Below are 20,126 nucleotides of genomic sequence, written 5' to 3' on the forward strand. Positions count from 1 at the left end.
TCTTTATTAGATGGCACCCTGACTCCAGAACCTTACGTTGGACATGTGGTCACAAGAGGCCCGTGGGGCATCCCAGTGCTTACCCTGTCTGACCCATCAGCTGGTTGTAGGGACTTCTGTGGACTCATGCCCTCAGGGATGTCAGGTCTCCCGCCCTTGGCACTGAGCACAGCTGCCTAGTGGGTGTCTCATGCACGTCCTTGCTCCCATCAGTCTTTTTTTTTTTAAATTTTATTAATTTATTTTGATTTATCAACAATCACTTCCATGAGCTTTTGAGTTGAAAATTTTTCTCCTCCTTCTTCCCCCCCACCCTCCCCAAGACGGCACACAATCTGATATAGGCTTTACATTTACATACCCATTAAACATATTTTCACATTAGTGAAGTTGTAAGTAAAAATTAAAACCAATAGGAGGAACCATCAGAAAAATGAAAGAAAACTCAACAGAAGGGAAAAATAAGTGATAGCGATTCGATTTCCATAGTTCTTTCTTTGGATGTGGACAGTATTTTCCATCCCGACGCCTCTGGAGATGTCTTAGATCCTCGTAATGCTGAGAAGGGTGCAGTTTAACATCTTAGTCATTGCATAACGTGGCTGTTATTGTGTACAAAGTCCTTTTGGTTCTGCTCACTTCACTCAGCATCAGACCATGTAAGTCCAGGTTTTTCTGAAGTCAGCCTGTTCATCATTTCTTATAGCACAATAGTATTCCATTATATACATATACAACAACTTGCTCAGCCATTCCCCAGTTGATCCCATCAGTCTTTTGGAGAAGAGCTGTTGAGCTGGTTTGAAGTTAGCCTAGCATTTCAGGGCCATGGGAGTAATCTCCTTGTTAAAAAATGTCTTACAAAATTGTGGTACCCCAATGGAAGTGAATGTTACTATTCTTTATTGTTGTTGAGTCATTTTCCATGGTGTCTGAGGCCAGATTTGAACTCGACAAGATGAGTTTTCCAGACTCCAGGCCAGGCACTCTCTGCACTGTGGTACCCCCTAGCGGCCTTTAGTATTCTTTTAAAAATGACAGCCAGGAAGAATAGGAGGACTGTAAGAAGACTTGTAGGAGTCACGAGGTGAAGCAAGCAGAGCCATGTCTCCCATAGTGGGAATGAAAGTGAGCACTGTGGGATGGGCCTTGGAGAAGAGTGAGAGAAAATGAGCCATGCGCTTTTCCCAACCAGGGACTCTTTTGGTCTCTTTCTTATCTTTCTAAGAAGTAGTGGTTTGCTGGGCAGGCACACATCCCTAGAAACCACTTTAGTGGATGCTTTTATGCTGTCCCTGTTGTTTACCTCCCATCCTCCGTGCCTGCCAGGGCAGAGCACCTTGTAGCCATACAGAGACCCACAGTGTATGCCTCATTCTATACCCACAGCCTCACTGTTCCGGGAGGGAGAGGAATGTCTCACAACTGTCCTTCAGAGCGTGGACGGAGCTCCACTTTGGTCTTTGTTCCGATCATGTTTCACAATGTTTTCTTCTTGTTTACTCTTCTTTTGGTTCTGCTTTCTTTGTATGTATCTGTCTGTAAAAGTCTTCTTAGATTTCTTCATATTCCTCATATTTGGGGCATAATATAGTCTAGTAGATTTATAGATTACAGCTTGTTCAGCCATTCCTCAATCAGTGGGCATTCCTTTGGTTTCCACTTTGTTTTTTTTGCTTTAGCAGAAAAGTGCTGCTGTTTATTAGGATTAAAATTCTTTACTTTGTCTTTGAACTCCTTGGGATGAAAGTGGTATCCCAATGTCAAAGGGCATATATATGAACAGCATTTTCCAACTGATTTTTAGAATGGAGGAACCAGGTCCTCACTGCACCCACAGTGTTTCTGTGCTACTCTTTTCCTATGGCCCCTCTGATGAGGATCATTTCTGCCATCTCTCTTATTTGGGGCCTGGGACAGTTTGCCCACCACAGCAGCACTCTGTGCCAGCTTGGGGAGCATTGCCTGGGATTGTGTCCTGGCCAGTTGAGGTGCCCTCCCTGGCCAGATAAGCTCAATCCAGAGGTCATGGTCTGAGCTGAGTGGGCTAACTCACCCTGGCAGCGAGGTCCCTAAAGCAGGAGGTGAAGCTTCTGGGCTGTTTGAATTGGAATTTCTCTCATTAGTCCTTTTTGTCTTTTTGGGGGGGCCCAGTACATTTGTGTCCGTTCCCATGGGCTTTTCTCTCCTCTGCTCTCCATCTTGTGGGTGACAGGCCAGTTGTTCTTCTTGTCACTTTGATCATGAGGGAATCAAGAGAATGGAGTGGGTAGAGAAGAAGAAAAGAAGATGCAGCTGCTCACATTGGGACTAAGAGACAGTGCCCCAGAGGAAGCCATCTCCCCTCTTGCAACCTCAGTTTCCTCTTCTGTTAAACGGGAAAAATTATACCTGCACTATTTGGCTCATAAGCTTATAGGGAAAGTGGAAAAGAAGGAGAAAAAGTCTTTCTGTATGAGGCCCATGGGAACTTCCCTTGTTAATTATTCCACAGCTTAAAGGGGTGGGAGAATGTCACTTGACATTTTAACCTGGTGCCCGAGACTGCTACCTCTTTGAGGCAGCACCATCGGTTCCAGACCCAACAGGACATTTTATTGCAGCAGAATGGGGCTGGGAAGCCATCATTAACTTTCAGAGGAGACATTTTCAAAATGATTAGTGTGGGTCCTCACAGCCAGTGAAGTGACTTCCCAAGCTGCAGCTGTCCAGCCCTTCTAAAGCCAGATGCTGTGGCTCCTCCCAGTCCAGGCCAGGCTAGGCTGTCCAGAGAATGGTCCTTCCTGGGTGGGTGGTGCCCAAGTCCAGGGGCTCGAGGCAGCTCCGATCTTACAAGGAGTGAGAACTCGGGAAGGCCACAAGCCTTTTGCCATTGGCATCTTAGTCAGGGCCAAGCAAAGCCTCTGTTCTAGGCTCTTGGGCCCCCTGGCAGACTGGCTGGGTTGTGGGGCTCATTCTGGACAATCTCAGGAAGGATTGAGGCAACCGTACATTTATCCCCATGTTCAGTGAGAGATGCCCTCATCCTCAAAGGCTCTGGCTTGTCCGCCTGTCTTGGGAGAGCTCATGCCCTTGGAATATTGCAACCGTCAGGGTTCCAGGAGCAGAAGGCCGGGTGTCACAGATGCTGCTCTGGCCATGTTCCCCTCCCCCAGGATGCTTAAAGCGATGCATAGTGCTAGTCTGTCCTTCCTTTAGTGTTGTCATTCCCCACAGTAAACTACTTGGTGGATGTAAGTGACCCATGCCAGGAAGTCTGTTGTCCTTGCAGGCCACAGGCACCTCTGCCTTGTGGCTTCTGCGCTGGCAAGCCGCGGACAATAGCTGACGTGCCATCTCTGCCCTCTCTGAGGGGTGCTCAGAATGCTTGGGGCAGACAGCAGGAGGAGGCCCTTAGCCTTGTAGGGGCAGTTTTCTGAATGAAGCCAAAGCTTTTAGAAGCAGTTCTTTGAGCAGAAGATGGGGCCTTGTTTTGTCCAACATGTGACTGTGAAGCAAGGGGCCTGGTTTTTTGGCATGTGGCAGATGGATGAGGGGGCTGTGAGGCCCTGGAGTGGAATTTATGTTCATTTGTGTTCATCGTTTGTTGGTGCCTTTTTGGTTTGTTTTGAGTGTCTCGTGAAGACAGGAGATAATTTAGCTTCTCTCCAGTAATGGTGCCAGCATTAATCCTAGGAGGAAGACTCTTTTCTTGAGTACATTGGTTTGCTGTAGTTACCATGTGAGGGTGGGAGCCACTCTTGTCCTTTGGAAAGTTTCAGCGGTCCCAAGGCTCACTCTGGTACCAGAAGTCAGGGCCACACTGAAGTTTTCATTATTCAATTATTCAGTTAAGGTTTATGATAGTCTAAAATCTTTCATGAAGCAAATGCAGTATGGCCTGGTGGGAAACCATGTGGACATAAGCTGACCTGGAAGGTCCTCTACTGCCCTTGTCTCCACCTTCTACTTGGCAGCTGTTACTGTCCCACCTCTTGCTCCGGCCCTCCCAGGTTAGGAGGGAAAGTGAAGTCTGCCTATGAGAAGATGTCACCCATTCCATTGCTAGGTCCTTCTTGAGCCCGGAGCTCTTGGCTCTTTCTCTCTAGTCCTTCTCTCCTGTGCTAGCATTTTGATTGGTGACCTCCATCTCCCACGCACTCCCCTTGTCACCCCCCACCCTTCAGACATTCCTCGTCTGCTCACTTTGTGTTCCCTTGGTGTCAGCACTGAGCTCTGAGGTGCAGGAGTATCATATACCCCATCAAATAGCTGGTCTGGGAGAGCTCTGAGGGCTAGAGGCTTGAGAAGCTGTCAGAATTCAGAATCAAATGGATCACCAGTGCAAGATGTTTGCTGCGTAAGCAAAGCAAGGCGAGGAGGTCGTCTGGGCTGTGCGGTGAAGGAAGCCTTAGTCACCGAAGCAGAAGCCAGGTGCAGAGAGAATGAACCAGGAAGCACCTGAAAGCCCAGGCCCCATGGAGGTCACCTGGGCTGGGTTCTTTAGTTTTCATATGAGGAGATTGAGGCCCTGCCTCTGTCTTCATCAGTTGCATGGCCAGGAAGAAGCGGAGCCAAGACCTTCACTCCAGTCTCTGTCTCCTGGCTGGAGCTCCTTCCTCTCTGGGTTCTCTGACTCTCTCTGCCCAACCTGAAGGCTTGCTAATGATGAGAATGATGAAAGCCTGCACTGCGTTAGTGAACGGAGCCCTGCAGGCATCAAATCCCAGCTCTGCTTCCTCGCCATCTGCCTCTTCTTGGACCTCGGTAAAAGAAGGGTTTGGACCCCAGGGTCCCTGAGGTCCATGCCTGGGAACCCTCACAAGTGTGAGATGCTTTAGGGGAAACAACTTTTTGTCAAAGGCATTTCCTAACACTGAGTCATAGTCACGGTCTACTTAAACATTTTTGGCTTCATCGATGTAAAATGTGGAATCTATGAGTTGAGTGTTCTAGGTTAGTGTGGAGAGTGTGTGTGTGTGTGTGTGTGTGTGTGTGTGTGTGTGTGTGGTGTGGTGGTGGTGGTGGTGATGGTGGTGGTATGTCTGTGTGGGGCAAGGGTGTGTGTGTGGGGGTGAGGGTGTGTGTGTGCATGCACAAAAGATTGGCCTTGAGGTATCAGAACCATGAAGACCCAAAGGACAGAGCCATGTAGCAGAGTCCAAGTAGATGAAGTGGAAAACTGGACTGGTAAGGCAATCAGGGCAGGCCTGTGACCCACAGGGACCCTAAGAAAGCCTGGGTCAGAAGCAGAGCAGAGCCGGCTGAGGACTAGGGTCGGAGGTGGTGGGGTTGGGTGCACAGACACAGACAATCACTGTGAAGAGAACCTCTCCGGCAAATCCTTTGGACCAGACAGTGTCATCTTGCCCCTTCGGGCATCTCTCTGAGCCTCTGTTTTCATGAGCCCTGGCACAGATTAGTAATCACAATTGTGTGAGCCATTTCTGGGAACTGAGATGCCCATGGGAGCTGTGGCCCTCCTGAGTATATGATTGATGGCTGGGCCGGGAGCCTAGAGGCCACGCTCATCTGCCAGAGCCAGGGGCATGCTGAGAGCAACGGGTCCAGAGCACTGCTTGCTGGCCACTGTTGCCTTGGGACTTATTAGCAGGAAAGTGACCAGCATTGTTACTCATTTCCACTCGGCATCTTGAATAATGATGATGATGATGATGATGATGATGATGATGCAAAAAAAGGCAACATTTTTTGGCTCCTTGCTCAGAACTGTGTTGGACTTTGGCTTTGCAAAACACTCCCTGGAAGAAAGAGTGGGTTTAGTAAGGCCAGAATCCTTGCAGTAGGGTGACATACAATGTTGCGGAATGAGGACCAGTGATAAAAGAGGCGCCACGCCAGGGAGATCACTGCTTTGTGCCATGGTGAGGGGCTGGTTCCTGTGCACCTGTTCCCTAAGGTTTGAAAAAAGCATCAACATGGCAAGACAAGATTCTGAATATGGCATTGCTTCAACCATACTGAACATCGCCACTCTGGTCTAGCCTTGGATGGACGCTCATGTGAGTTCCTGGCCATCCCTCTAAGTCTTAGATGGGTCTTCAAGGTGCCCCATAAGGCATGTATGCAGGGACTGGCCTACCCGTGGGAGTCAGTGACCAACAAGGATTAGGTTGGTGCACAGCATGGCGCTGTATAGACCCATCTGTAGAGGCCTCCTGGGAGGTTGGGGGGACCAGGGGGGAGCAGGGAGCTGGGGAGACAGTGCTAGGAGGTGCATTCAGCCCAGCACATAGAAATGTGTGTGCAAAACTATTTCCTTTTTTGCACTGGAAAAAATCAGTACTCTCTTTAAACTATCTAGCAAAGACTATGTTGTCTTTCTTGCTGCCGTGTCCTGCAGAGAACTGGAACTAAGTGATGTTTTGGGTTCTTGTCTTTCTCCATCCATCCAAGATTTCTCTTAAAGAAGGCCTTTGCTCTGGCAGCCGCTGCCTCTCCAGCACTGTGGGAGGGCTCGAATCCTTTGGGTCCTAATGGCTGAAGATCCATGAGAGAAAGCCTCAGGGCTGGGTGCTGACATACTCTTATTCTCTGGGTTTCAAAAGCCACCCTGTGGGCATGATGTTCATTTCAATATATGTCTTCTGTGCTTTGTCTGTTTTAGGAAAACGCTGCAAGAAACAAACCAGCGGCTTCTGAGTCTGTTTGGGGACACTCTGAAGGCCGCCATTGCTATGAAGAGCCAGATCAGTAAGAGGATTGGGGTCTATCTGGACGAAGACTTCCTGGGCAAAGAAAGTACCCCTGTGGGGATGCAGGGACTGCCAGCCCAGGACATGTGTGAGTTACAGTGATGGCTCAGGCTGCCCCGAAGGCCCTGCAGAAGGCTGACAAAGTTTCCTTCCTACTCTCATCTCCTGCCTAGATGCCCTTGCCTTGTGTGATGGGCTCTGCAACTCTTGATGCTCGAGAGAGGGAGCCGTGTCCAAATCCTGCCTGATATTCCCATAACACCCTGATCTCCCCAGGCCCTACTTTCTGCATCTGTCAAATGAGGGCCTTGGATTAGATGATCACTGAGGCTTCTTCCAGCTCAGAAGTTTTGATCCTTTGGACATAACAAGTCACACACATGGTGCTGTAGCAGCTGAAACCAGGCTCAAGATGATGGGTGTTGTCTCTTATCTCTTGCATCAAGTGAAACCTTTGTTTACGTAGGATTGGTCGCATGGTATAAAATGTGACTTTGGTCTTTTACTTTAATGAGGTGGGCCTGGTCTTATCTGGAGTGTTTCTCCACTTTTTTAGAAAGGTGAAGTCTTCCATTTGGGACCAAATGGAAGGGCTGTGACCATTCTTTTCTGGGGTTCCCCCATCCCAGGGACTGCTAGGTGGGTCTTGAGAAGTCTGATCGCTGTTACCGCCAGAAGGAGAAAACATGGGCAGAGATATTTCTGAAAGAGCTGAGCCCCTGACCCAGACTCTCCCCCTGCATCTAATGCACAGAAACTTCTCTGGTGTCTTCTACCCCATCCCCATCCTCACGGGACTATTGGTGTACGTACCTTTACTGGCTTGTAAGGAGATTAAGGGCTAGAGACAGTTGAGAAATCATTTCATGACGGCGTTTTGCTGAGACTGAAAAGTTCTTCTGATCCCTGCTAGAACTGATGCCTCAGATAAAAAGTTCTGCCCTGAGGACTCCCATCCCTGCAGGTCTTCAGGTCTAACTTTTTCTGGGGCTGCTGTTGGGCAGAGTTATCCTGGACCAACCCAGCCTTGTGTTTTCTGCTCTTCCTGGGGGATGCTTTCCCACCGGGACAGAGGCCCCGCTCCTAGCTTAGCCTCACCCCCTACATTTACCAGACTCTGGGCACTGGAAGGGCTCTCATGGGCCCTGGGCAGAACCACAGCATCCCCTCCCTCCTGGGCCAAGTCTGCAGGTCTGCAGCTTCCCTGCATTGCCCAGAAGAGCCTCTCTTCAGAGTAACAGTCCTGTAGCATTTGGAAGCAGCTCTTGTGTGTTACAGCATCCCGCCTCTGGGTGCAGTATCCAAAAATGCGGCCCACAGAGATCTCCATGCCAGAGGTGGTCTGGCCAGGAGAGTGGCACTGTTTAATGCTACCCCCATAATTCTGGACACTGTCTTTCTCTTCCTCTCTCTTTCTCTTTTTGTGTCTCTCTGTATCTTCTCTCTCTGTCCTGTCTCTGTTGCTGTCTTCCTTCCTCTCTCTGTCTCATCTCTGTCTCTCTCTCTCCATCTTTTTCTCTCCCTCTCTCTGTCCTGTCTCTCTCTTTCTCTCTCTGTCTCTGTTTCTGTGTCTCTGTCTCTACCCCTCTGTCTCTGGATTCAGCCCAAAGGCCCCCTCCTTTTGTGGGCTGCCATATCACACTGAGCTCTTAGGAGTTTGCAGCCCACATATCCTAGCTCCCTCTTGTCTTGGGGACATGGCTTTGTCCTCACAGTAGATTTGACTTGGTGCTAATGTACTATGCCATCCCATACCCCTTTGACCAGCCTAACCCTGCTTCCTTCAGATAATTGGTCTGTAGGGCTCTCGCTCCCAACATTGTTTCAAGGATCCAATGAAATAACGAGCTAAAGAGCATTTATTAGGGGCATGTTTGCTGCGCTGCTCAGCTCCCGGGATACAAAGAAAGGCAAAACCTCAGTGTCTGGCCTCAAGGAGTTCCCACTCCACTGCCAGTAACCAGGCGCATCCAGGAGGTGTGTGGTATAAAGGAAGGAGGTCCTGGCTTCAGTAGGGCCCTTAGAGGCCTCCTGCCACAGGTGGGCTGGGAGCAGTCTTGAAGGAGACCAAGGAAGCTGGAGGCTTTGGCGGAGAAGGGGTTCCCAAGCAGCTTGGGAATCTAAAAGGAGACCGGCCCCATCCTTAGGATGGTCATTTCATTACCTTGACAGTCACATTTGATCCCTCTGGCCTGACCACGAAGCCCCTGCCTTGGGGTCCCCATCTCCTTTGTGTTCTTTTCTACAAGAGCTAGTAGGGGCCACTTGGGTGCTCTGTATTCCTGCCTGGGTGGGGCACTCACATCCTTCAAACCCTGGGGCCGCCTTAGTGTGAGCACAGCCTTTATCAAACTCTGGCACCTTGCATTGCAGGTCAGCTGCCTGGGGATGTGTCCCCTCAAGTTTCCATTCCCCCCCTGGAGTTTGATCAGACCTTGCCTGAGTGTGATGAGACATTACTTGCTGCAGCTGACGTAAGCAGTCATGTTCGAGAGAGCTTCTTTTTGAGTCCAGGAGTCACAGTGGAGTGTGAGCAGCCCATCAGGAGAATCTACCAGAGTCTTGGGGCAGCCGTGGACAACCTCCTGGAGATGATGCTGGACTCCAGCAAACAGGTAAGGTTCCAGTCATCACTGCTGTCACACAGGAGTCCAGTGGGCAGGGAGGGCTCGGCAGCCGTCACCACAGAGGCCTTTGGTGCTGCCCGCTGAGCCCTCCTGGGGGCCAGAAGAGTGTGGGAGGGGGCAGGGCTGGAATGGGACAAGGTCTGACTCCCTGATTTCTGCATCATCAAGTGTAAGCAAAGCAGCCCGTTTTCTTTCTTTTCCTTTTTGAAATGTGTTTTTATTTCTTTAATTGAATATTTCCCAATTACATGTTAAAAGCAAACAAACAAACCTTTACCATTCATTTCTTAACATTTTGAGTTTCAAATTCCCTCCCTCTCTCCTGCCCCTCCTCCCTCCCTGAGAAGGTAAGCAGTTTGGCAGCAATTATACATATAGTATTATGCAGAACATATTTCCGTATTTGCCGTGTTGCAAAAGAAAAAGCAGGGTCCTTCTGATGTATGCCCAGAGTGCTCATGGGAATGCAGTGTCTTTTGGAGCCAGGTGTGATAGTTTTCAGCATCTTGGCAAATGGCGCAGTGGGAGAGGCTTGGCATCTGGACCCTGGCCGGGCTCAAGGTTGGACCATGGTCCTCTGATTCTAAGTGTTTCTTAATAGCTGGAGGAGACCCGTGAACTTCATGCTCGCTTTGAGAAAGAGTTTCACCGTAAAAATGAGGAGACTGCCCAGGCGGTGAGACAGCACCAGGAGCTGATGGACTGTTTAAACCAGGAGAGTGCGGCCAAGAATCAGCTGGCACTGGAGCTCCATAAAGCTGAGGGTGAGCCTGCCTCCCTCCCCGGACATGAGCCCACGTGTGCCACCGCCCTGCTGGTCACCGGTGGGCTGCCGAGAGGCCTGCAGGCTGCTGCCCAGGCCCACCCTCGGTCACTTTGTTCTCCTCTGGCCCGGCAGGTCTCGCCGAAGGGTACAAAGCCGAGAAGGCCGTCCTGGAGGAGGCCCTCGCGCAGAAGGAAAAGTCTGAGCACCAGCTGGCTGTGGAGCTGGAGAACCTGAGGGGCCAGTTGCAGGCGCTGACCCAAGAACAAGCCCGGCTGAAGGAGGAGCAGAGCCTGTTGTTGAGGCAGAAGGAGAGGCTGATTGTGGAGGCCGAGGAGAAGGCCACTGGTAGGAAGGGGTGGCGGGTGGGAGGCTCTTTGGGCAGAACAAGCTCGGGTGTGCTCAGGCATTTAACAAATAAGAATCAGGAGCTGCCTGGGTCTTCTCCTTCTACTTCTGTGCGTTTGAGTCCAAATAGCCTTTTCTGATTCCCAGAGGGGTTTTTTCCCTCTCACCTGCAGAACAAATCTCAGTGATTATTCCAGGTGAACAGATCCCTAGCATCTGATGCATCCACTTGTTGAAGGCACCTTTAATCCCTTTGTGGCATTTGCTTTGGGAAGCTCCTTCATAAATCCTTTTCTTGGCCGTGAGGGGTGGAATTGCTGGTACTCAGACCACAGCCAAGAAATGGGCGGCGGGATCCCCTGACTGTTTTGGGGACCACTTGTGGTGTGGGGGAGCCCTGGTCCTTCCTTCTGCTGCCCACAGAGAACGAGCTGTCTGTGTTCGCTGGTGGGCTGGGTTCCTGTCTTGCCAAGAGATGTGGCTACATTCCGTAAACCCTTTACTGGCCGGGTGCTTCTGTGAGAGGGTCCTGCCCAGGCTAAGACATGCGCGTAAAAGGGTGACACGTCTGCCCTCAGAGTGGGCAAAGGATAGACGGGGAGTTCATGATGAAAGCATTCCAGATGTTTCCTAATCAGAGAAATTCATATGGTGACCAAACCAGAACTCATCCAGGGTCAGCCCCGTGGGTACTGAGGGCTGGAGGAGGGGAGGAGTGAGAGGGGTGCTCAGTGTGCTCCCCACCTCCATCCCCCAGGATCCTGGCTACAGGCTGCCACTAACTGGCCCCCTGCAAAGGACTGGGCCAGCCCGTCAGTGGGCAGGCAGTTTGGGAGAGGGGAGACTTTTGGTCTGGGTTTTGTGTGAACTCTGACTCAACCAATTTGCCCTCAGTATTTCTGGGTGATTTATGCCCCTTGCCCCTTACCCCTCTCAGCTCACCTTTGAGGGTCTTATTTTTTGTTTATGGTCAATGGCAGATATATTTGTGGAAGTGTTTCCAGCTGTGGTCTAAGTAAGGTTCGCCTTCTCCCACCTCCTCAGCCCAGCTCCATTTAGGACAAGGCATTGGCCACCTTGTTGTGTCAGGCTCTGCAAGACCCCTCCCTTCAGGCAGGCCTCCTCTAGGACGAAGAGGAGTCAAAACAAATAGAGACCGAATCCGTTGCAGAAGGACAAAGGCCTTGTGGAGGCCTCACCCGGCCTCTTGCTGCCCATGGGTTCTGGCCTCCCCAGGCCTGGATCTTCTCTCTGTAAATCTGTGTACATTTTCATCCTAGGCATTCCTGTTGGGACTGTAGCCCCAGAGGATTCAGGTTTGTATGGCTTTGTGTGGCCCGTGTGCTCCTCAGGCTTGGCCCCAAGTGTGGGAGTGAAGGAGTGAGTGAGTGAGTCACCAAGGAGGAAGAGGACTTCCCACCCTGGCTTGGCTCCGAAAGTAGGAGTGACTTCCTGTCATGGAGCCGTTTACTTTACAAAAACCTGTGCCTGTCTTTGTCGAGTGGGTGCTGGGAAAGGGCTGCAAGTGGGCGTCGCTGCTCACAATGACCTTGCCCTGTGCGGTGGCCAGTGAGCCAGAGCCTGGCCAAGTGCCTGCAGGGGCAGCTGTTGGGTGACCTTGACGGGAGGGCCAAGGAGTCTCAATGTGTGTTTGCTTGGAGTGGAGACGTGCGAGCCGGGGAGAGCTCGGATTTAGGGGGCGACCTCCCCGTGGCAAGGTTGGAAAGCTTTGGTGTGTCTGTGCTCATTTCATCATTTGTACTGCTATTGTCTCAAGTTGAGCTGGGGAGTGCTTTTGACTCTTAACACCAAGTCCTTTTCCTCTTTTGTTTTTTATCTTGAAAAATGGTGTGTGTGTGGGGGGAGTGCGCACGTATATGTGTGGCATTACATGTAAAACGCAGCAAGTGACCCTCATTAACTAAAAGCCACACTGGCTCTGGGGGCTGGGCCTGGCATTAATGCCACATGAGGAGGAGAACTGGACCAGGCAGGCTGCCTGACGTCATCGAGCATTACTGGGGAAAAAATGACAATAGCTGCATGTATGAGGCAACTGGTGAAGTTTATTCCTGAGGGTTAGAACTAGAGAAAGAGCAAACTCCTGTAGAAGTCAGTGTTCTTAATCCCCAAATAACCTGCAACATTTTGAAGTAGTAATTCCTGAGCTTTTTATGGTGCTTCAAGCTCGGCGGAGAGCTTGCCACTTCCCTGGCAGTTGTCTCTTGGAGGCTTTCACAGCAGTGGCCCTTTCTTCGGTGGCTGAAGAGGGACTTGTTGGGGAGGGTCCTCGTGGGCGTGGCCGTGCAGCCTGGCTTTGGGTGGGCGCCTCCGATTTGTTGTCTGTTGCCATTATTTGTCCCCACACAAGACACTAGAGACAGCGCAGAAAGTGAATGAATGCCCCTTAGCATCTGATGTGATGTCAGAAACGCCTGAGTGTCTGAAGAAGTGGCCTTGGGGATCTCAGCTGTGGGCTCTGACTGAAGGAGTTTAGACAGAAACCTGCCGAGAGCACTGGAATCTTTGTCATCTCAGGCAGTAAGGCTTGCTGTTGCTGTTTTTTGTTTTGTTGTAAAAATTGGACGTAGTCTAGATTCTAAGGGGCTATGGGATAACACTGAGGGGTGAAGGGATCTCGAGCATCATTTGGACCAGCCATTCCTCCTCCCACCCCAGCCACATTTTACGAATGTGGAAACTGAAATCCAGAGGGTGTAAATGACTTGTCCCAGGTCACATTGTAACCAGGTCAGAGCCAGAGCTTGAGACCAGGCCTCTCGACCGCAGGCTAGATCTCTTTCCAGATTCAGATTTTGTGGTTTACAAGCCCAAAAGCCTGTCCCTAACCATCCCGCAGATTCAGGGCTCCTTAAATATCTATTGTCTGAGTAAGGAGAATAGGGATGAGCTTTTGAATCTGTAACCTATCCCAGAATTTTGGGGGGGAAAGGGTCTCATTGGAGAAGTTTGTTTGCTTTCTAGGAAGCCATACGGGTCCATTTCCTCAAAAAGCCATTGGGGCTCAGAACGAAGGGCCTTCACATTCACCTGAAGGTCTTTTCCTTTGCCCTCTGCCCTCTGCCCTCTGCCCTCCATCTCTCTCCTTTTGTAAGAGGAGTGGGCTCAGGCCTCAGAGAACCCAGGAACTGGTATAGTCAGAAAAGCCTGCTTTGTCCTCTGGGCTCTTCCCACAAGACCTTGATTTGGTAGCTTTGTTCCTTTCTAAATGCTTTCTAGTCTTCCAAAATTGTTTTTATTTTGAGATGTATTTGAGTGAGTAGTATTCTGGAGAGTTCAGTCGAATATTTGGTGATCCTAATTGGTGACATTGCTTCGTGTGTGGTTTTGCCTTCGGCTCTGCCAATGACAGATCTCTGTATGTGTGTGTGTACAGGTACACACGAACACGCACACACACCTACACACACTGCTTCTACAAGACAGCGTAGTTTTTTTCTCTTTTTAGGTTTCTTTCAAGTAAGTTAGCTTGATTTGTTTCTTTTTGCTCATCAGGTTTACTTACAGAAGTAGAACATTTGGTGAAGGAACAATCAGAAACTAAACAGCAGTCTGAGAAAGATTGTTCAACCCTGCGCTCTCAGATGAGAACTTTGGAACTAGAGTTGGAAGACCAGCTTGCACGCAATCAGGAGCTTGCCCAGCAAGCGGCCGAAATCCAGGACCTCAGACAGCAGATTGTCTCTTTAGACAAACACTTACGGAATCAACGGCACTTCATGGATGTAAGTGCTTCGTGCGCTGAAAGTGTTGGCCCCAACTCGACCCGTTCTGGCTCCCACCATCCCGGACACTGGGAGGCTTGCAGGAACAGCACGTTGGGATCACCCAGTCAGCTTCCTGGGCCTTAGTGCCTTTGGTGGCCAGCGAGGCCAGAAATAGGGAGTCGTTTCTGGCCTGGGCAGCCCTTGAAGGGGCTCCTGTGTCCTTTTCTCTTATCAAATCAGGGTCCAGGAAAGGTCCAAAGCCAAGCCAAGTGTTCCCAAGCTGCTTTTTGGCCAGGGCCTCCAGATCAGTCTGGGGAGGAGCTGAAGTGAAGGTGGTCAGAGAGGCCCTGTGAGCTAGCTCAGTGAGGTGTTGGTCACACAACGTGGTCCACACCCCCAAAAAGAAAAGATTGGCCACTCACAATAACATTATAAGCAAGGAGAAACGGCCACTTTTATGAGGACACTCGATTTTTTCTTTAAAAAAAAAATCCTTCCAGCGCTGTCATTCACACCTGACTCATAGTTGTCCTAGTTCTTATTAAGGCACGTAGTTGGCCAGCGCCCTCTCAGGATTCACAAGGTATCGTACAAGCAGAGGCTAAGTGGGCATTTCAAAGAAATGAAGTCAGACCTTTCGGCACATTTTAGGCTCAGTTTCTTCACCTAGACATAGGGTTGGTAAAGCTTGCCCTTGGAAAACAAGGGACTGACATGCAGACACTTGCCCCTGGTGACAGGAGCAAGCCGTTGAGAGAGAGCATGAACGGGACGAATTTCAGCAAGAAATCAGGAAGCTAGAGGAGCAGCTGAAGCAGCAGCCGCCAGCCAAGAGCCTGCTTTGGAGAGAGCGCCAGGACAGCGAGGTGAGGGCGGCGGGAAGGCGGGTGAGCACACGTGGGGCCTCCCAGTGCCCTTGGGCGCCTGGAATGATCTCTCTTTTTTTCTTTCCACAACCACGAACATGGCAGAGCTTTGAGTTGACCTCTCAGGTATGGACAGTAGCACGGGCTCTTAGTTCCCCATCCCCTCTGCTCAGTCAGATCTGTTGTTGGCCCATTAATTCTCCTTCCCTGAGCCTCTTGTTTCCTGGTTTGCTTTTCTGCTTCTGTTTAGGCTTGATGTGTGCAGTGCTGGTTCCTTTCTCCCTAGCCCTGCTGCTGTCACCTTCTTTGGCTAATGTCCTCATGCTGAGCACTTTTCTCTCCGGTGGAATGCATTCTTCTCACTTTACTTGAACCCACACAGGGTTATAGGCAATGCCATGCCTATAACACCAACTGCTCCCTACCAGGCATGAAGTAATGGCACCAGCCTTCTCTCTTGTTCATGACATGGTGTTGGCAGAGTTGTCCTGATCAAAGACGGGAGATTTCCTCCAAATGAGAATTTGAGGAAATAGAGTGATAGGAAAGCTTCTGTCAGGGTTGTCAGGGGGAACTAGGAATACTTTGGATTACTGATGGAAGGTTGTTGAGGTCAAGGAAACTTTCTCATATTGTTTTTGCCCTTGAATTCCACATTTTTGCATGACCGTGGGGTTGGCCTTGTGCAGGATGAGACAGGTGTCAGTTGACTCTCTCTCCTATGTCATAAATGTCTTTCCCCCACAAAAATCTCTTAAGATTGTTTTTAGGATCCTGGCTTAATTGAAGCACTATAGAGAAAGAAATCACTTAGGCAGCTGCTTGATTGACAGAGACCTGCCATTAGCATGACTTGGAGAGAATCCCATGTTGGAAGGCTCAGCTCAGTCTTTGCCTTCTTGCTGCTGTATTTCATACTCAAACCCCACTCTCTGTCTTTGTCAGAGACAGGCATCCTTCACCTTCCTTGTCGCATTGAGCCCATTTGGCCTTCTGGGGAAGCCTCTGTGCCTAAAGTAAGCTACAAAGGTTTGCCAAGGAAATCTGTTCTGTTGAAAGGCAGCTGGGGCTCTTTTACAAGCCCCAGTCCATGGATCCCAAGTGAAGAACTCTTGATTTAAGGAGAGGCACACACACAGCACTTGGGAGAAGGAAAGAAGAGCCTTGGGCCCTCTGGTTCTTGCGAGTTTTCAGCATGTCTCTGGTCGATCCACTCTGCCTGGCAGTCAGTTTTATCTCATCCTCTGGAGAGCGTGAATTGGGCTTGGCTGGACTTTCTCATCTAATTAGAGTGAAGAAGACCACTGAATCTATTTGTTTTAAAATTTTTTAATTGATGAATTTATTTTTAGTTTTCAACATTCACTTCCATAAGCTTTTGAGTTTTCAATTTTCTCTTCCTCCCTTCCCAAGACTGCATGCAATCTGATATAGGCTTTACATGTACATTCCTATTAAACCCATTTTCACATTTGTCATGTTGTAAAGAATTATTAGAACCAATAGGAGGAACCACAAGAAAGAAGGAAAAAAAAGGTCAAATAGTCTGCTTCCATCTGCATTCCAACTCCAGAGTTCTTTCTCTGAATGTGGATAGCATTTTCCATTGTGAGCCTTTTGGAGTTGTCAGATCCTTGCATTGCTGAGAAGAGCCAAGTCTATGAAAGTCATTGCACAGTGTGGCTGTTACTAAGAATACTGAATTTAGAGTCACGATATCTGCACTCTATGACCTTTACCTGTCAGCCTCAGTTTCCTCATGAGTGAAGTAAAGAGGCTGATCCCTCCAAGCTTTAATATCTCCAAAGGAAGTTCTGGGGTTGTAGAGTGTTTTGTCTTCTTAGGATGACTCCATCTGACCGTAAAGGAGGAACTTTTCTTATGGCAACAGCAAATATTTATTTATAAACATTGAAGTGTACATTTCCACTTCCGCAACTTTTAAAAAAAATCTTGCCTTTTCAGGTTGAATCTCTACAAAGAAAATTAAGAGAAAAAATAGATGAATTAAATGAATCGGTTATCAAAAAGGAGCTGGCAGAAAGACAACTAACAGCCCAAAAAGATGAAATCAGAAGCCTGGAGGATACAAATGCAGAAATCAAAAGAAAAGTTAGCTGGCTTGAAGAAGAATTGGAGAAGCAGAAGAAAATCGGAAAAGAGTTGAAACAAGTAAATCTGTCTTTTTTATTGGGAGGAATGGGATTGCAGCACCTTTGGTCAGTGATGAGCATTGATACCTTCAATGGTGTCATTTAATGGCTCTCTTAGAATGTCTTGCCTTGCCTGGTGCAAGATGGGCCCTGATCGATAGGTACTGGGTCCTTTGAATAGCCTTTGCAGAGCCCCTTCCTTCCTGGCTGTCATAAGGACCAAAGGGGGTAATATCTGTTCACCTGGGAGAGGAAAGTGCCCTGGCCATCTCCTCTAACCTCTGTTTCTGTAGTGCTCTAAGGTTGGCCAAGGGCCTGTTCTTAGGCTAATGTCAGCTGTTGTGCTCCAGTTTTGGTTCATAGAGAAAAACATCGCCACCGTGGTGGCATTTCCCCATTCTATGACCTCAAGAAGGCTGGGATATCATTTTAGTCATTCTTGGAGGTGGATGCATGTTGTCATTCACAGCTGCATTGACTGGTGACGTTTAGTGTCTGTAGATTATTCCGGTCATCTGGCTTTGTTAAAAATGGAATTCCTGTTCCTCTTCCTACTGGGGTACTTTGGCCTTCTGAGTTTATGGTGATGACATACTAGAGCTCACTTTGGAAATGTTTCTGCAGCAGCATCATTTGGTGTCATTTGGGGCCTCATTCCTACCTCTAGGTTAATTAATGCTAACATTTTATTTGGGTTTGGTTTCCTAATTAAAGCTTTTCCTCTTAGACATGCATTTGGTTAGAGTCTTAGAAGTTCCTCTGAGCCTTTCATAGCATGATGTGGGTATGTATGTACACTCAACAGGCCGTCATGGGGGGGGGGTGTGTGTGTATACGTGATGATTCTATACTATACTCACATGTATGCAGGTTTGCAGAATTCATTGTTTTCCAGTATTGTTGACAATGAGGTTGAGTGTAAAGGGTTCAGTTTGATAGATGATGGAAGCCCCGTGAGAGAGTAGGAAGAATGTGTATCTCAAGGCAAGGCTTGAGATGTTACCTGTGTGACTGTAGGCAAGTCCCTAGCCCTCTGGGAGCCTCAATTTTCTCATCTGTAAATTGTGGGTGCCAGTACTCACACTGTTGGGAGACTAAAATAAGATAACTTATATATGTTTTATAAACTCTAAAATACTGTTTTTTAAATAATTTTTTTTATTGGTGGCCTTTGATCATGTCATCTCCCCCGAATAAATCCCAGCAGCTCTCTCTTGCCTCCAGGATGAAATACAGATGCTGTGTTTGGCATTCAAAGCCCTTTATAATCTAATTCCACTCCTGCCTTTCCAGTCTTCTTACACCTTCCTCCCTAATAAGTCCTCTTTGACCCAGTGACTCTGGACTCCTGTCTCTTCCTCACCTAAGACCCTCCATCCCTCAGCTCTGAGCATTTTCCCTGGTCATATGTTCTCTATCTACTGACCTCCTTGGCTTCCCTCAGGTCCTGCATAAAATCCCACCTTCTACAAGAAGTCTTCCCCAACCCCTCTTACTTCTAGTGTCTTCCCTGTGTGGGTTATTTCCTATTTATCCTGTATAAAGTTTGCTTTGCATATATTTGTTTGGATATTATCTCCCCCCACTGGATCATGAGCTCCTTGAAGGCAGGGGCTGTTTTTTGTCTCTCTTTGTATCTTCAGTGTTTACCACAGGCACTCAAGAAGTGGTTTTGAATTGATTGTTTCTACCTTCCTCAGATTTCCTCATATCCCTCCCCCTTCCCAGAAAGCCATCCTATGTAACAGATATTATTTTTAAAAGAAAAAAAGAGAAAAAATAGAAGAAACAGACCAATTAAAATGTCTTTTAAAAAATCTGAAAATATATGCAAATACTCCGCATTGTTCATATTCTTTGACCTCTTATCGGTTGGGGAGTTGCTTTTGGTCATGTGTATGTGCATGTGTATGCACGCGTGTACATACACATGTGTTATATATTTTGGATACCAAACCCTTATCTGGGAACTTAATACAAAGATTTTTTTCCATTCTACTCCTTCCCTTCTTATCCTGGATGCATTGATTCTGTTTGTGCAGAAGTTTTTCAATTTCATGTATTCCTGATTATCTCTGTTACCATTTGTAACCGCCTCAGCCCATCCCTTGTTTGGTTGAAAACCTGTCCCTTTTCCTGTAGCCCTTGTCTTACCTCCTTTGTTGTTTTTCTGGGCGTAGCCTTCACTATTTTGGGTCTGTTTTGAATGGATTGTAGAATATTCTTTCTTGTGTCCCCAGACCCTCAGCAGTTCTTATCAACAAAGAATTCTTTCCACCGTAATTTATCTTTGGGGCTTATCGACTTCCATTATTGCTGATTCTCTCTCCATTGATGGACTTGCATATTTTTTCCTCGGCCCCAGCTGGGTTTGGCGCTGCTGCTCACTGAGGGTCCATATGAGCCACTCGGCCATCTTGGACGACTCGTGTGATCCGCGACCTGCTTCCTTTCTTTTGTCAGGACAAAGAGGCCTTGCAGGAGCAGCAGATGAACAACTTGATCCAGATTTCCACACTACAGTCCAAACTGGATGAAACGAAACACTTGACGCTGGCCCCGGGGAGCCCGAACGAGGAGCATCTTAAGGAGCAGTTGAAGGCAGAGCAGGAGGCTGTTCTGATGAAAGAGAGGGAGGTGAGCACCGACAGGTGGCCCTGGGCAGGGTTGGGGCTGTGGGGGCTGGGGTGGGGGAGGATGAGAGGGGCAGGGGGGCTGTGGGGCAGGGTAGGGCCTGGGTGGGGAATGAGAAGGGGGTGGGGGGGTGGGGGGCAGCATTCCAGTCAAAAGAGTCCCAATGACTTTCTTTAGTTGTCCTATTTGTACACAGGTCATTCGATGGTGTTTCTGTGTGTGCCTCCCCAGAAACCACGAACAGAATCATGGCCCTTCTCATAGTGACTCCATCCAAGTGCTGTGTTACCCCATGAGTGCTGTGCTTTGCTT

The 20,126-nt window shown here is 48.8% G+C and overlaps 1 protein-coding gene across 1 annotated transcript in view; it reads left to right on the forward strand.

The window, feature by feature from the left end:
• The window catches only part of PCNT (pericentrin), a 114,383-nt gene that overhangs the window by 51,109 nt on the left and 43,148 nt on the right, over positions 1–20,126 (forward strand). Inside the window, 9 exon segments of the mRNA XM_078154594.1 lie at positions 6,608–6,783; positions 9,069–9,310; positions 9,924–10,086; positions 10,221–10,433; positions 13,950–14,179; positions 14,902–15,027; positions 15,133–15,153; positions 16,993–17,199; positions 19,644–19,817. Of these exon segments, the coding sequence (XP_078010720.1) occupies positions 6,608–6,783; positions 9,069–9,310; positions 9,924–10,086; positions 10,221–10,433; positions 13,950–14,179; positions 14,902–15,027; positions 15,133–15,153; positions 16,993–17,199; positions 19,644–19,817 (1,552 nt within the window).

The sequence above is a fragment of the Phascolarctos cinereus genome, unplaced genomic scaffold (assembly GCF_003287225.1).
Source record: "Phascolarctos cinereus isolate Bilbo 61053 unplaced genomic scaffold, phaCin_HiC Scaffold_5;HRSCAF=322, whole genome shotgun sequence".
In the NCBI taxonomy this organism is placed as follows: domain Eukaryota; kingdom Metazoa; phylum Chordata; class Mammalia; order Diprotodontia; family Phascolarctidae; genus Phascolarctos; species Phascolarctos cinereus.